We start from the raw sequence: 16,715 nt of genomic DNA, 5'->3' as shown, positions 1-16,715 counted from the left end.
GGCATGTGCAGTTTCTAAGTGAGAGAGAGCCCTGAGGTTCAAGTGAAGAAATAGTGTTACACCAGTGGATTCTTTTAAAGGAGTTGTCATTTCTGTAAATGGACCTGAATTGAGCATCCGAGTCACAGATCCTGTGTCTGGTGTGGCTCCAGTGACATGACTGTGGGCAGAATGTCCAGAGCAGCTGTGGCTGAATGTCCATCAGCATCAACTGGAAACTTGCTGGAATTGCAGATTCCTGGGCTCCACCCCAGACCGGCTGAGCAGGAAACCTGGGGGTGGACCCAGTGCTCTTTCAACAGGCCCCCAGGTGATTCTGATGCTGGCTCAGGTTTCAGATCCACTGGGCAAAGGGGGTTGCCCCGCTGTCCAGGGACAGCCTGTAGGGCCACGTGGGGACCTGCAGCGCCTCTCCCTGGCTGCCATTGGCGTCACCCGGGGAGCTTGGGCTGCAGCCTGATCGTAGGATATAAAAATCCCCTGTGATTCTGGAGTGCCCCCAGGGTGGAGAACCAGCTCTTCCCAGTTGTGTGGGGCACTTCTCCATTAGAGGTGCTCCATCATTAGATCAGAATGTGAACTGGCTCCATGGCCCAGGCAGGTGGTCTTCCTGGCTGTTTCTTGAGCTCTGCTTTCTCCGTATGAGATGCAGAAGGGCAGATGATGGATGTTCAGATGACTAACTCACCAGTGAGGCATTTAGGAGTTCTGAAATACGAAACCACTTTTCATGTCTTTTCAGGGAAGAAGATGTAAGCTGTCTCGTTTGTCAGCAAGTATTCCACAAACTTGAAAAGTGGCCTTTCGCATCCACTCAGCACACCGAGATGTTTCATGTGCTGATGATGTGAGGTTTGGGGCCGCAGCTGGAACAGGCTGTCCTGTGCCCGGCCACCTGAGGGAGCTCTGTCTGTGTGTGACATGTGATACGTCCCGTGTTGGGGACCACTGGAACAGAATCCTTCCTCAGTCCCCCCACGTGGTGCAGCAGCTCTGCTTAGCTGCTCAGACCACAGCCTGTCTCCTCATGTTTAGAGCAGAGTTTTGTCTGGTTTCTCTTGCCCTGCCCCCTAAATATTCTGGATATCGAATATGGCACGGGTCTTACCCCAGATTCTGTTCTCCTGCTGTCCCTCTCATTGGGAAGCAGGTGTTTGCGTTTTTGGTTTTGGTAAGCTCCAGCTTTCTGTGCCAGGCCCTGAGCTAGGTGCTGGGGTGAGGTGCTCAGCAAGTGGTTGGGAAGATTTGGTGGTCTGAATTCATGTGTCGGGCGTAAGCAGAAATCTCTCTCTCTTTTTTTTTAAGAGAGTTACTTTAAAATTGCTTAATGTGTATCTTCCTTTACACTTTCGTTTTTGGTGGTCTTGTTATCATCTGAACGGTTTCAGGTAGAAGTCAGTGGAGTCTTCTATGCAGATAAATCCAGCTCCTAGGATCAGAGGCCCCACCTCTCAGCATAACTGTTCCCACACCAGCTGTCAATGGGAAGACCTGGCGAAACCTTGGCGTGACCTCCTGTGGATTTGGATAAATTGCTTACTTCCTCTTTACCTCAGTTTGCCTGTCCGAAGCATGGATATAATAATGACTACTTCATGGGGTCATTGAAAGGAATAAAAAAGATAATATTGTAAAATTCTTAATACATTCCCTAGCGTGCGATAAGTATTCAACAAATGAGAAGCTTAGTAGTTGCTGATGGAGTTAGAGGTGGATTCCTTGCTTATGATGCAGTGAGAGCTGTCAGTTGAAAAAGTAGATTAAATCAGGAAATATTCAAAAGACTCCTACTTCGCACATTTAATTTTAACTCATTATGTGCGTTAATTTACTGATACTTTAATTGAGGGGAGCTCTGCATAAGTGCCATGTCATCCTTCTCTCATCAACCACACCCAAAGCACATTTTCAGTGATTTCCAGCTTTTGATTTCTTTAAAATGAAGTAAAAGCTCCTAGATATTTAGAATGTGCAGAATCCTAATAGATTTTCACCCCCACCAATGTTTTATAGTTGTCATGTGCACAAGTACCTGATTATTTTTTAAGCAGACACCTTTATTTATTTCCTAAAGTATTCATCTTAGTTTTTCTAACAACAACTTTCTTCTTGTTAACAGTTCTGTGTCATCACATTTAGTAATAGTTAACTAAGTAGCACAGTATAATAACATTACAATGGGCATAAACAGGTTTGGTCCAAAGAAGACATACAGATGGCCAATAGCCACATGAAAGGATGCTCAACATCACTAACTAGAGAAATGCAAATCAAAACTACAGTGAGGTACCACCTCACGCCAGTCAAAATGGTCATCATTAAAAGTCTATAAATAGTAAGTGCTGGAGAGGGTGTGGAGAAAAGGGAACCCTCCTACACTGTTGGTGGGAATGTAAATTGGTGCAGCCACTATGGAAAACAATGTGGAGTTTCCTCAAAAAACTAAAAATAGAGTTAACCTATGATCCAGCAGTCCCACTCCTGAGCATGTACCCGGACAAAACTATAATTGGAAAAGATACATGCACCCCTGTGTTCATAGCAGCACTATTCACAATAGCCAAAACATGGAAGCAACCTAAATGTCCATCGACAGATGAATGGATAAAGAAGATTTATGTGGTACATATATACAATGGCATATTACTCAGCCATAATAAAGAATGAAATAATGTAACAACATGGATGGACCTAGAGATTATCATACTAAGTGAAGTAAGTCAGAAGGAGAAAGACAAATACCATATGATATCACTTGTATGTGGAATCTAAAATATGACACAAATGAACATATCTATGAAACAGAAACAGACTAGACATAGTCTCTAGACATAGAGAACGGACTTGTGGTTGCCAAGGGGGAGGAAGGTGAAGGGAGGGATGGAGTGGGAGTTTGGGATTAACAGATACAAACTATTACCTATTGAATGGATAGACGACAAGGTCCTACTGTATAGCACAGGGAACTATATTCAATATCCTGTGATAAACCATAATGGAAAAGAATATGAAAAAAGAATATACATATGTATAACAATCACTTTGCTGTACAGCAGAAATTAACACAACATTGTAAATCAACTATACTTCAATTAAAAAAAAAACAGGTTAGGGACAGCAGCTGACCCTTGGTGGCGTAGGGCTTGGCTGGTGCAAGCGGGGACACTGAGAGGACCAGGCACCAGCCAGGGGTGGAACTCAGGCATCCAACTATTGGCGCCTTCTCAGAAAAAGTGGAGAGGATCTTATGGCAAATCAGCCCGGGCTTGTTTGGCAATAGACATACTTCTGTCATATTATCATAAAGTACAGTGATCTCATTGACCTCCCCCATCAGGTCTAAATGGAATTTGTCCTTCTCCCTCTCCAAACCACCACTGCATCTTCTCCCTAATTCTGTTCATAAATCACTGCTGGGCCCTTTCTCAACTCCCTGCACTCAGACACTTAGTCACAGAGCAGCTGGTTCTACCACTGAAATGCACATAATAGGCAATTTTACTTTTTAACATCCAATAAAACTGAACCCTGTACTGAATTCCACCAGAGTCTCAGTGGCCTCAGTATAGTTATTGTGGGGTGATGTGTGCTCCTCGGCAGTGCGTATGTGTTGTGCTTTCCCATTAGTTCTATCCCAAGAAGAATGTTAGCTGAGGATAATGTGTACCTTTATCCTTTCAGGGTGGACAGTATTGATGATGGGATGGGATTCAGTTGAACGTTTCAATGGATTTTCATCATCTCATCTCTTTTCCTTCTTCATTCAACTCACAGAATGCTTCCCGTGGAGGTGAAAGGTGTGTGTGTGTGTGTGTGTGTGTGTGTGTGTGTGTGTGCGCGCGCGCGCGCGCGCGCACGTGCTCACATGCCCTCGTGAGTGCTGCTTTCCCTGAAGACACAGCCAGAGCACGTTGGTGTTTCTTCCTCTGCTGCCCCCTTTGCTTGTGTCTGCGTTTTGGATTTCCAGTTCTCATGCCAAGGGCGTGTGACTGTCTAGTCAGGAGTTGCAGCTTCTCTGGGCTTCTGGCTTGAGGTGAGAATGGAGAGTATCATTTAGGGGCGGAGGGAGAGAGGGAGGGGAGCTAAATTTGATGGAGGACGAGGGCAGATGGGAGAAGGTGGACCTCAGGGGCAGCTCCAGCTCTGCCACTGACTACCTTGGGCTGCCTTTGGATCCTCACCTGTGTACCTGGGTCCCAGGTGGGGGGACTAATGCCGGATGAGGAGCCTCTCAGGTTTGCTTCTCTTTCCTCCTGCAACTCAGTGCCTGGGAAGGGGGTGGATAATCAAAGCATGTCATCCCATGACCCTTGTCAGCCTAGTGTGGGTGTTCCGAGATCAGTGTTGGTGCTGTGTGACTGTCTGTGTGGTGGCAGCAGGCCTGTGTGTGTGCTGTGTGTCACAGTGTGTGCCAGGGATACCGACAGAAGGATTCTGAGGGGACTGGAGAGCAGTCACGTGGCTTTTGAAGACCAGAAGCCCTTTAATAGGTTGTAGCGATTAAACACTATTCATGTATTACTGTGAAGTACTCTGGATAAGTAAGAGCTCTTTTGTGAGAAACAGGAGGATTAAGGGCGCATACCTTATTCCTGCAGAGCATTTGGTTTAAGCTTTTAAATCATAAAAGAAAGAAAAAGGAATTTTCCCGAGGTGGGTAAAATACTAACAGAGAAGGCTGGATAATGCAAATGAAGCTTTCAAGTGATCCAGTTCGTTAAAATAGAGGAAAACAACTCAAAAGTCGAGGGCTAAAGGAATTTAACAGCTGTTTTCATTCATACTTCTCATCTCCAGAGCTCGGGACTGCAACCCTACTCTTAATCCATTGCTGTAGTTTCATCCCTAAAGATTTGCTTTTGGTGGTGGATTCCAGGACCTGGGGTGGCCTGGGAACTTTGGGGATGTCTTCAGGAATCAGCTCCCTGCAAGAGCGGGCTGAAATGCAAAGCAACGGCTTGAAGGCAGGCCCAGGAGCACAGGTAATTAGGGGTTTTAGGCACTGGGAATTAGGCTCTTGCCAAACTGCCACATCCTGACGCGGAGACGTGAGTGGCCTTTCTGTCTCTGTGCCCAGGCTGGGAGAGAGCCTTGGTCCTCTGTGCCTGTTACTTCCTGTGGGCCAGCCGCCAGGGTGGAAGCCATGGGCCCTGGGAGGCCCGCAGCTGGGCCACAGGTTAAGAAGAGGCTGCCAAGCAAAGGCCCTCCAAGGACATCTAGGTGACTTTGCAGCTGTAGGGGCAGGGCTTTGCCAAGACAGCTCCTGGGTTATAATGACGTGTAAATTGACCCAGTTTCAACTCAGGCGGTTGTAGGAAGACAGAGGACAGAGCAGGCAAAGGCAATGTTGACCTAAACAAAGAGGTAGACTGACGCCAGCTCAAAATTGTCAAAAAGATGAGTTTCTTTGGGAACAGCAGAGGAATTGCAGTTTGGCACACAAATGCCACAGCAAGCTACAGACGAGTCCGCTGAGGGTTTGGGTAGGCTGTATTTAAGGGCAGGGAATGTAAAGAGGAGAGAATTCAGAGTCAGTTAAAATCAAAAAACAAACAGAGACTGGCTTGGAAGTTCCCCGAGCAGACAAAACCAGTCCAGTCGTACAAACAGGGTTCAATACAGCTTAGTTTTCCAAGACCAACTCGACGTGGGTCACTTTCTTGTTGGTGTCTCTGGAAACAGTAAGCAAAACTTCCCGAGTTTGGTGATAGGAGGCAACCCCTGATCAACTCCCTATCATTTAGAAAACGGATAGAATCTATCTATTTATCTATCTACCTATCTATAAATAAATAATGTATCAAAATATAAATATAGAAATAAATCAGGCATTTCCGAGAAGTCAGCCCCTCATTCCTTCAGTTTTGTTTTCTTAGGGCACAAGGGTGAGATTTTCCAGTTTAGAATAAAAATCTTTCACAAGACAAAGATGTTATTAAGTGCTTTCCACCATGATCACTGAGTTAGGCAAGGCTCACAGTGGGGTCCAGCCCTGCTCCGCACGCTTGCAGAGGTGGGTGCAGTTGGTATTGTTCCCATTTCCAGATGTGCAGACTGAGCCACAAGGAGCTCTCCTGACATCAGACGTTTAGAAATGAGTGTGTTTCTGGTGGTGGTAGCCTCCATGGGGTCAGTCAATTAAAAATAAAATCTAAAATGTTTTCACCCAGAGAAGAGATCCCAAACAGTGTATGACATGGGCCCTGAAGCCCACTCCCTGACTCAGGGAGATTCTAAAGGCATCTGTGAAGCCTTTAGTCAGAATAATTCTTGAAAGTGACTGAGGCTCCATGGAAAGTACAGATCACTTAGCTTTGTGTGCAAGGCTCCAGACGGTCCTGAGTGGATACACATTCATGTTCACCCAGGTGTGGCGTGTGGTCCCACAGAGGACATGGCATGTAGGGCGTTTCTCCACTTGGAGCCTTCTACGTGGGTGTCCCTCCAGCAGCCCATTGGGGCCTTCTCTGGAGTTCTCATCTAGCTTGCGTGGATTTTTTTTTTTAATTGTGATTAAAAACACAACATAAAATTTAGCATCTTAACCATTTCTGAGTGGACAGTTCAGTCGTGTTAAGTATATTCACATTGTTGTGCAACCAACTTCCAAAACATTTTCATTTTGCAAAACTGAAACCCCTTAAACAACTCCCCATTTTCCCCTTCCCTGGCCCTTGGGAACCATCTTTCTACTTTCTGTTTCTATGGATTTGATTGCTCTAGATACTTCACATGAATCATATAATATTTGTCTTTCTGTGACTGGTTTATTTCACTTAACATGATGTCCTCATGTTATCTATGTTGTAGCGTGTGTCAGAATTTCCTTTTTAAGGCTGAATAATGTTTTGTTGTATGGATGTACTACATTTTGTTTATCCATTCATCCATTGATGGACACTTGGGTTGCCTCTACCTTTTGGCTATTGTGAATAATGCTCCTGTGAACGCAGGTGTACAAATATCCCTTCAAGACCCTGCTTTCAGAAGTGGAATTGCTGGATCGTATAGCAATTATATTTTCAATTTTTTGTAGAACCACCATATTGTTTTCCACAGCAACTGTACCACTTTACATTCCCACCAACAGTGCACAAGGGTTCCAATTTCTCACATCCTCGCCAAAACCTGTTATTTTCTGTCAAGTGGTATTTCGTGGTTTTGCTTGCATTTCTCTAATGATTAGTGATCTTTGCATGTGTCTGTTGACCGTTTGTGTATCTTCTTTGGAGAAATGCCTATTTTTGTTCTTTGCCCATTTTCTGGTCAGTTCCTTCAAGTCTTCATGAGTCAGCGTCCCTGCATGGCCTTGGAACACTCTGAGCTTTTTCCCTGAGTCCTTGCTCCGGGTGGTTCCTTCGCTTCCTTGGTGGTCAGGGAAATCAGGAAAACCTCACATTCTTTCCACCTGGGCTCTCCTGGCACACATCGCCCACTCGGGCTGGATTCAGTCCATTTCCCATGGGCAAAAGGGGAAGTGTTTCTGGCGCTATTTCATAGATGTTCTGTGAGCCCTTCCCTCTCTATTGGCCCTCTCCCTTCTTTCTCTCTTTGCCAAGCACCATAGTTGAAGTTGCCTGTGTTCTGATGGCCTTTGAAGAAGCTACACTGCACAGAGAAAGTGCTGCCCTTACATCCTTGGGCTAAAAAAGTAGTTTCTTCTGCCCCTGGGCGAGTCTCAGCAGGGGTCTCAAACTTAAATGCCTGCAGGGCTCAGGTGGGTAATATAAATGCCGATTGTGTGCTCCACCTAAAACCCTCCAAATTAAGGGAAGGTTTATTTGTGATGGGCTTTGTTGACCAGTCAAAGGACCTGATGACAGCTGCCAGTCTTTTTTTTTTTTATAACATCTTTATTGGAGTATAATTGCTTTACAATGGTATGTTAGTTTCTGCTATATAACAGAGTGAATCAGCTATATGTATACATCTATCCCCATATCCCCTCCCTCTTTCGTCTCCCACCCACCCTCCCTATCCCACCCCTCTAGGTGGTCACAAAGCGCTGAGCTGATCTCCCTGTGCTATGCAGCTGCTTCCCACTAGCTATCTATTTTACGTTTGGCAGTGTATATATGTTAGTGCTACTTTCTCACTTCGTCCCAGCTTACCTTCCCCCTCACCGTGTCCTCAAGTCCATTCTCTACGTCTGCATCTTTATTCCTGTCCTGCCCCTAGGTTCGTGAGAACCATTCTTTTTTTTCTTAGATTCCATATATATGTGCTAGCATATGGTATTTGTTTTTCTCTTTCTGACTTACTTCACTCTGTATGACAGACTCTAGGTCCATCCACCTCACTACAAATAACTCAATTTCGCTTCTTTTTATGGCTGAGTAATATTCCATTGTATATATGCGCCACATCTTCTTTATCCATTCATCTGTTGATGGACACTTACGTTGCTTCCATGTCCTGGCTATTGTAAATAGTGCTGCAGTGAACAGTGTGGTACATGACTCTTTTTTTATGGTTATGGTTTCCTCAGGGTATATGCCCAGTAGTGGGATTGCTGGGTCATATGGTATTTCTAGTTTTAGTTTTTTAAGGAACCTCCATACTGTTCTCCATAGTGGCTATATAAATTTACATTCCCACCAACAGTGGAGGAGGGTTCCCTTTTCTCTGCACCCTCTCCAGCATTTGAGCTGCCAGTCTTAACTTCCGGTTACCTGAAAGGGCATCCTGGGGCACAGCCCTCTCTGCCTGGAAGCCAAGACCTCATTGCTCTTAGTGGCCCCCACACCAGCAGCATCACATCGCCTGGGAGCTGTTTGGAATGCAAAAGCCTGGGCCCCGCCCCACAGAGTCAGAATCTGCACTTAAAAAGCTCTTTGGGTGGTTTGTATGCTCATTAAAGTGTGAGAGGGCTGGTCCAAAGGGATTACCTCAGAGTAGACACTCGGGCTCCTGGCTGCTACCCAGAGAATGGAAACTTAATGTTCACACAAAAACCTGTCTACAGATGTTCTTAGCACTTTATTTGAAATAGCCCAAAACTGGAAATAGCGCAGATGTCCTTCAGTGAATGAATGGATAAACCAACTGTGGTCCACCCATACCATGGAATACTGTTTTTCAAAAAAGAGGAAATAACTATCTCTACAGGCACCAAATTAGATGACTCTCAAAGGCATTCTGTTGAGTGAAAGGAGCCAGTTTCAAAAAGTTATGTAGGGGAGGAAAAAAACTTCTTCTACTCTCATAGATTCGGTGACTGGAGCCTGGGAATTAAACTGACAGAAGGCAACAGGAGAAAAGGCATACTGACTTTACTGATGTTGACATTTTTATGTGCACGATGACATCACAGAAAAAAAGTGAAAACTCAAAGACTGGTCAGGCTTGGGTGGTTATATACCATATAAACAAAGGATGATAAATTGTGGAGACATGATTAGACAAAGGAAAGCGGTTTGGGTTTCTAGGGGTGGTAGATTGTGAGGAAGTGACTAGGAAATATATGTGGGAAACTAATGGTAGGTAAGGGTTATTTAGTAAGATTTGTTTATGCAGATTCATCTTGGTGCCACCTGTATCTATGGTGACAAGGGTTGTTCTTCCCTTCATGGTCTGAGAGATGGGGACACCTTCACAAAGAGAAATTTATGTCCTGCGTTTAGGCAGATGGGGAGGGCAGAGAGCTCTTCCTGTCTCTGCTGTTTCCCAGTTATCTTCAGCTCAAAATAATTCTTATGCCAAAGTGGCATATTTGGGGGTGGCATCTTCTAATCCCCTTCAGGTATATACTGTGTGATTCCATTTTTCTCAAAAAGATACAACTATAGTGATGGAGAAAAAAGTCTGGTGTGTGTGCGTGTGTGTGTATGGTGTGGTGTGGGTGTGACTGTAGAGGAAAGCATGAGAAGAGTTTTTTGGGTGATGAGACTCTTTTATAAATTGACTGTGGTTGTGATGAAATGAATCTATTGTGTTAAAATGCACAGACCTGGACACCAAAAGACAAAGTAAAAGTCAGTGAAAATGCAAACAAAACAAAAACCAAAACCCAGTGCTTCAATGAATAACCATGTCCACGTATCATTTCACATACACGTGAGTTCATTTTGTAGGACACATTTCCTACAGGTGGAATTGTTGGGTCACAGGTATGTGCCTTTGTTAGTGTCAGATCTAGGTCACGGTCCTGTGTGGAGTTTGTCCCAGTTATACACCTCCTGCCGTGTCTCCACCCTCCCTCAGCCTGGCCTGGCCATTGGGTGACCTAGCCTCGTGGTCTTTGCCAGGTGATGGGGAAAACCATCACAGTTTTTTTTTTTTTTTTTTTTTTTTTGGGGGGGTATGTGGATCTCTCACTGTTGTGGCCTCTCCTGTTGCGGAGCACAGGCTCCGGACGCGCAGGCTCAGCGGCCATGGCTCACGGGCCCAGCCGCTCTGTGGCATGTGGGATCCTCCCGGACCGGGGCACGAACCCGTGTCCCCTGCATCGGCAGGCGGACTCTCAACCACTGTGCCACCAGGGAAGTCCCCATCACAGTTTTTAAATGTCAGGTGAGCTTTGTTTTGTGGGCCACTCACAGGCCAGAGACAGACAAGTGGACCATCATTTTCTGGGATGGTTTTCTACGGCAAAGGTTCATCCATTTGACCTTCAGGTCAACTGAAAGAACTAACTCCTTTCAGCAGCCTGTCAGCAGTAGTTTAGCTCTTTTTGTGCGCTTGTCATTCAGGACTTGGTGGTGGAGCCCCAAGGTCCTGCCGCCCCTTAGGACCTGGCAACACTCCACCTGTCAGCAGGTAAGATGGCTTCAGGGATTTTGGACAAATCACAGCAGCACTGGATCTCTGGCTTCTTTTTCCAGTCCATCTTTTTCTAGCCCTCCTGCACACCACGGGGGCCCTCACCTCTGACAGGCTTCTCCGGTTGGCCTGTTCGCCCCTCCAGTGCCTTCCCCAGCGGATGCTGCCTCTTCTCCCCGTGTGGGGCAGCAGCATGGCTTGGGAGAGCACCGTTTCTGTCCTCAACGAGGAGAGCGTATCCACTCCGGGAGGCTTGCTGTCATCTTTCCCTCATGACAGCTGCCATCTAGACTTTCTCAGGGTCTCTCTAATTCACTTCCCCTTTTAGCACGAGGCCTTGGGGACAGTCACGTCCAAAAGGAGCTTGGAGAGAGGATAACCTGAAAGCTTTTCAGGCCATATCCGGCACCTTACGGGGTGCTTCCTGTGTTCAGGCCATCCTCAGGGAACGCACCCTGGGGAGGCAGAGCTGCGTGGGGACCCCATGACTGCCTAGCCTCCTCTACGGGATGCGTCTGTGCTCAGTAGACTTCTCATAGATGTCTGGGCCCAGTTTATCTAAACTCTTCTGTGCTTTACGTTCTTTACTCGTGAGCGTAAAGATGGGAGGAGCAGCGAGGCGGGTGGGAGTATGATCCAGTTTCCTGTGTAGGCTGCTGGTGTGCAGAGTTTCAGGAGCTGCCTCATTGGATGCCTTGGTCCAACGTCTCCATTTTGGCCAAACTTAACCCTCCAGGATGGAGAGATTCCAGACCTTTACTCCCCTCGACTTTTACGTGGTGTTAGACTTGGCGTCTGTTTTGGTGCTTATTTTAAACAGGGCTGTGGCCCGTTATGAGCTCCTTACCGTTGGCAAGCCAGTGCACCTGGAAGAAAGGCTTGTTTGCATAAATAACGAGTCTCTTTGGAAACATGGCTGTGAACTTTACGGTGGCCTAGTCACGAAGTATGAAACCAGCTTGGAAAGAGTTTGCAGGTTGGGGTTGTGTGTTGGAGCTGGTGTGTCCACAGCGTGAGCCCCTGGCCCCTTCGCCTCCTTCTGTGTCTCCTTCACTGTCCAGCCTGCGTTGCAGTCTCACTGACCTTCCTTCCGTTTCATGTTTGCATTTTTATTGCAGTGGGAAAACACAGGAAGGTGAGACCACAAAGTTTTTCCTGCCCTTGTGTAAGGACACGTTTCCTCCAGTAGTTCCAATATCTGGGTAACCCAAGTCTCTGTAGCCAGCAGTACCATCCCCACCTTTCTCTGTAACCATAGCTGGGGTACCAAGAGGGGGCTAGCCCGTGGGTGCTGTATAACACACTGATGATGGCAACATCTGCAATGATGTCACTGTCTGAGAAGCCAAATGATTATGAGAAACAAATAGAAACATGGCCAGTGTCACAGAGAAGGAAAGCGAGGCCCCAAGATTGGTCCTGCCCACTCCTTCCCTTCTGTTACCACCTCTCGCTGCTGAGGGGGCCCAGGTCAGGAATACCTGGTGCTGGGTGCTGGTGCTGGGTACTGGTGTGGGTGCTGGTTCTGGTGCTGTGCTGGGTATTGGTGCTGGTGCTGGCACCAGGTGCCGTGTGGCCGTCTCTTGGAGGAAGGAGCCGTGACCTTGGCCTAGAAGGCATCCACGGTGACCCACAGGCTTCGCCTGGCCTCAGGGATATCTCCCAACTGAGTTGGAAGAGGAGGAAGAATTAGAAAAAGGGTGACAGATGGAAAAAGAGAGTAAGCATTTATTTACTTACTGATTTTTTTTAACATCTTTATTGGAGTATAATTGCTTTACAATGATGTGTTAGTTTATGCTATATAACAAAGTGAATCAGTTATACGTATACATATGTTCCCATGTCTCTTCCCTCTTGCATCTCCCTCCCTCCCACCCTCCCTATCCCACCCCTCTAGGTGGTCACAAACCACCTAGCTGATCTCCCTGTGCTACAAGGCTACTTCCTACTAGCTATCTGTTTTACGTTTGGTAGTGTATATATGTCCATGCCACTGTCTCACTTTGTCACAGCTTACCCATCCCCCTCCCCATATCCTCAAGTCCATTCTCTAGTAGGTCTGTGTCTTTATTCCCGTCTTACCCCTAGGTTCTTCATGACCTTTTTTTTTTTTTTTTTCTTCTTAGATTCCATATATAAAACTGCAAATAGAACTACCATACGACCCAGCAATCTCACTACTGGGCATATACCCTGAGAAAACCATAATTCAAAAAGAGTCATGGACCAAGAGTAAGCATTTATTGACTTCTGTGTAAGGCATGCAAAACACAGTCTTGAGAGGTTCAGCATGAATCTCGTCAAATCGGCACCCCAGACAGTGCGGCCTCCTTACTTGCCATCCTGCATTTAGGGAGATGGAGTTAGTTGCCTGTGGGCCATTTCTCTTGCCCCCGGTTCAAAGCTCATAAGTGGCAGGGGCAGGATTTGCATGGGTGTCTGACTGTAAGGTTGGGCTTTTCTAAGGCACCAGCATCTTTTGAGGGCTCAGTTTCTGTATGTGGAATGGGAACAAGGACGAGCAAGGCTGGATGAGATTTTCTCTAAATTTTATTTCAGCTCTCAGGCTTGCTGACTCAAAACTGAGAACCTGCAGGAAGATAGAAGGTAGCCTGGAGTTGAGCAGAGCTTCTCAGCGTCACACTGTTGACATTTGGGGCCCAGTAAGTCTTTGCGGTGGTGGCTGCCCTGTGTGTTGAGGATGTTCAGCAGCATCCCTGGCCTCGACCCCTTAGACGTCAAGGGTGGCCCCCATCTGACAGTCAAAAATGTCTCCAGGTGTTGCCAGATGTCCCCTGGGGGCAAAATCCATTTTATCCATTGAGAACTACTAGAGTAAAGGAAAGATATAACCTCTGGAAGGGTGGAAAGGGAATTGGAATGGGAAACAGAAAAGAGGTTCGTTACAACTTCCTCTACCCCTCGCACATGAGGGCCTCCAAAATGAAAAGGAAAAATACAAAGTTATCGTGAGAGAGGAGGGGTGTGTGTGTGTGTATGCGTATGTGTGTGTATTTGGGGGTGTGTGTGTGTGAGAGAGAGAGAGGAATTGATCTTTTAACTTGATTGTTCTGTTTGAAAAATTCTTCATAAGCAGATCTACCCCCTAAAACGTGTTTTGTTCGTGTGAAATTAACCACGGAAGAGCAGGGAGGGGATTTTATTTTCTCTGGCTTGCAGTCTCTCTCTCCTTCCTGTATCCCAAAGTCTACCTAGCCTCACAGATACATTATGAGAAGAAATAGGATTTCCTGAGTTATGCTTGAGGAAAGTAGAACACAGGGCTAGATTCGATAGGAGGCATCTTGTGCTCCCATGTTCCTGGACAAGGAAGGAGAGCCAGGGATGTCAGCCCCCATCTGTGTGCTAGGGGATGTGTCAGCCTACCTTGTTCTCTTCATCAGGTCACATTTTCCTCCAAATCCAACGGTTTAAGATTACTGTGAGTGTAAAGCTGTGAGGATGGAGCTGTGGGGATCCCCTGAGTCCCTGAGTCATGTGTGTGTGCCTGTTTCCTGGGTGTCCTGCATGTGTACCTTCATGTGTATTTTTGTGATAATGATGGAGAGAGAGGTTCCCTGGTGCCATTTGGTTGTTAAAGCAAAAGTGCTTTAAAAATACCAAGCTGAGAGACACCTGGGGCCTCTAGAGACAGAAAAGGCAAGTCGCCCCAGTGGTAATTACCCATGACATTATTCCATGATTGATTAGTTTAGGGCTTCTGGCTGTGAAAATAAAAAAGCCTCAAAGAAAAGCCTGAAACAACCATGATTTATGAGTTTAAGAGTCTCAATTAGGTAAAACAATGTATTGAAAAATGTCCCTTTTTATAGGGGCAGGGGAAATAAGTAGTGTCTGGTGATATGATTGCTAACTTAATTCTTTCAATAAATTCTTTCCTTAGAGGAAAAGCTTAGAAAAGACAAAGACATTAATTTATAGAAAAGAATCACAGTTGGCAATTATGTGCATTTTTATGATAACCACTAGCAATGGTTTATATTGCTTTAATCTGTTCAATATTAATACTACAATATGCTGACTATAAAATACAAATGTGTACATTGATGTTGCAGAATCCTTGCTTTTTTGTTGAAGAAGTTAGACATCATGCAGTGGTATCCACTGCAGTGGAAGATATTCAGGAAATAGAATATAAAGACTCTATCTTCAAGTTGTTTCAAATGCATGGGGGAGGGGCATGCAGGGAAATTCTCAGTACAGCTTCATCCCTTTTTGTGCAGTAGATATTTTGTTATAGAATTTGTTAAATTGTTAACATTCTTTTAAAAAACCAAAGAATTTCCAATGTGAAGTATTTTGTTTTACTCTAAAAAAAATTAGGTGTTTTTTTTTTTGTTTTTTTGTTTTTGAAAAGGAGAAGGCTGAGTGTACTAAAACAATTCAGACACAGGCTCACCCTGTTTCCCCCTCCAAAGTGATCTGTTTCTTATGTAGCTTCAGCAACTGTAAATAGGTCAGCAGCCTGTGTGTGATCAGGAGTGGCTGTGTACAGTCAGTTTTATCTTGCTTTGCTCACACCTGAGTCTGTCTTCATCATCTTTCTGCATCTTATACACAGATTTACTTCATGCTGCAATCCCAAAATACAGACATTTAAAATTCTTTATCAATGATTGGGGGTGACCATAGGAGCTCATAGGGTCCTTTGAGGGTAAGAAAAATAATCCATGAGAGGGGGTTTGGCACCCAGCACCGGTTAAGGGCTTAAAACTTGTGACAATTGCTATCATTATTATTTATGTACCATGTTTATTATTACCAATTACATGTAACCATTCTGTGTCAAACCAATACTGGCTCGATCAGTATTTGGGTATCTCCCATCTTCTGCTGTGACAGCAAGGGCTGGAACAAGCATCCTTAGAGTTGTGACTTTGCACCTGTAGAGTACCTGGAGGATAAACTCCTGACTGTGGAATTGCTGCACAGGGACCTGATTGGTTTGGGGAGATGGACCCCTGCTGTGGCAGAGATTCTGAGGAACTCTGCGTGCCCTAGGCCAGACAAGGAGTGCCTGCTTCCTTTCCTTTCCAATGTGACACGTGAACATAAGTCTCCCATTTCAGTTCACCTCTGTTAACACTGTGGTGTTGAGTCTTTTCATAGACTTATTAGCCATTTGAATTTATTTGCAGACTCTCATGTTCTTCAGCGCTCCGTATTCTTGAGCAAATACTTGACTCTTGGTTTCATATTTTATGCTTAAGTCTTTGATCAGCCACAATTTACTTTTTCATGAAAGGTTACAGAGTTGCAGCTTTCAGTGACTGTCCTATCCCAACCAGTTGTGGATTCCTTCCCATTTAGTTGAAAAACCGCCTGTTTCTAATCGCCGTTTCCATATATACTTGGGTCATTTCTGGATTCTCAAATTCCATGTGCTAGTGGGAATAGACAGCTCTCCAAAGAAGATATGCTGTATTTTGTTGAGAACTTTTGCATCTGTATTCATAAGAGATATTGATGTTTAGTTTTGTTTTCTTGTGACATGTTTTTCTGGTTTTGTATCAGGGTAATACTGTCTCATAGATTGGTTTGGAAAGTCTCCCCTCTTCGGTTTTCTGAGTCTGTGAAGGATTGGTATTAAGTCTTCTCAAAATGTATGGTAGAATACACCAGAGAAGTCATCTGGTCTTATGCTTTTTCTCTGTGGGAAGTTTTTTGATTACTAATCAAATCTCTTTACTTGTTATAGGTCTATTCAGATTTTCTCTTTCTTCTTGAGTTAGTTTCAGTACTTACGTTTCTGTAGGGATTTGTCAATTTCATCGACATTCTCTAATTTGTTGGGACACAATTGTTTGTGTTTTTATTTATTTATTATTTTTAATTTTATTTATTTATTTAATTTAATTTAATTTAATTTTTTTTTTTTTGGCTACATTGGGTCTTTGTTGCTGTGTCTGGGCTTTCTCTAGTTGCGGCAG

The 16,715-nt window shown here is 45.0% G+C and overlaps 1 protein-coding gene across 4 annotated transcripts in view; it reads left to right on the top strand.

The window, feature by feature from the left end:
- Positions 1-16,715, top strand: part of ROR2 (receptor tyrosine kinase like orphan receptor 2) — a 214,560-nt gene that overhangs the window by 136,359 nt on the left and 61,486 nt on the right. Inside the window, exon 1 of one of the 4 annotated variants that reach the window (XM_067745047.1) lies at positions 4,205-4,235. The exons of the other annotated variants lie outside the window; for them this stretch is intronic. Coding sequence (XP_067601148.1) covers positions 4,220-4,235 — 16 coding nt within the window. The 5' untranslated portion in view covers positions 4,205-4,219. Of the gene's footprint in view, positions 1-4,204; positions 4,236-16,715 lie in introns of those variants that run through there. 4 annotated transcript variants of the gene reach the window in all.

Source organism: Pseudorca crassidens, chromosome 7 (assembly GCF_039906515.1).
Source record: "Pseudorca crassidens isolate mPseCra1 chromosome 7, mPseCra1.hap1, whole genome shotgun sequence".
NCBI lineage: Eukaryota > Metazoa > Chordata > Mammalia > Artiodactyla > Delphinidae > Pseudorca > Pseudorca crassidens.
Note: the sequence above shows the minus strand (reverse complement) of the source record. Positions and strands in the feature narration are given on the sequence as shown.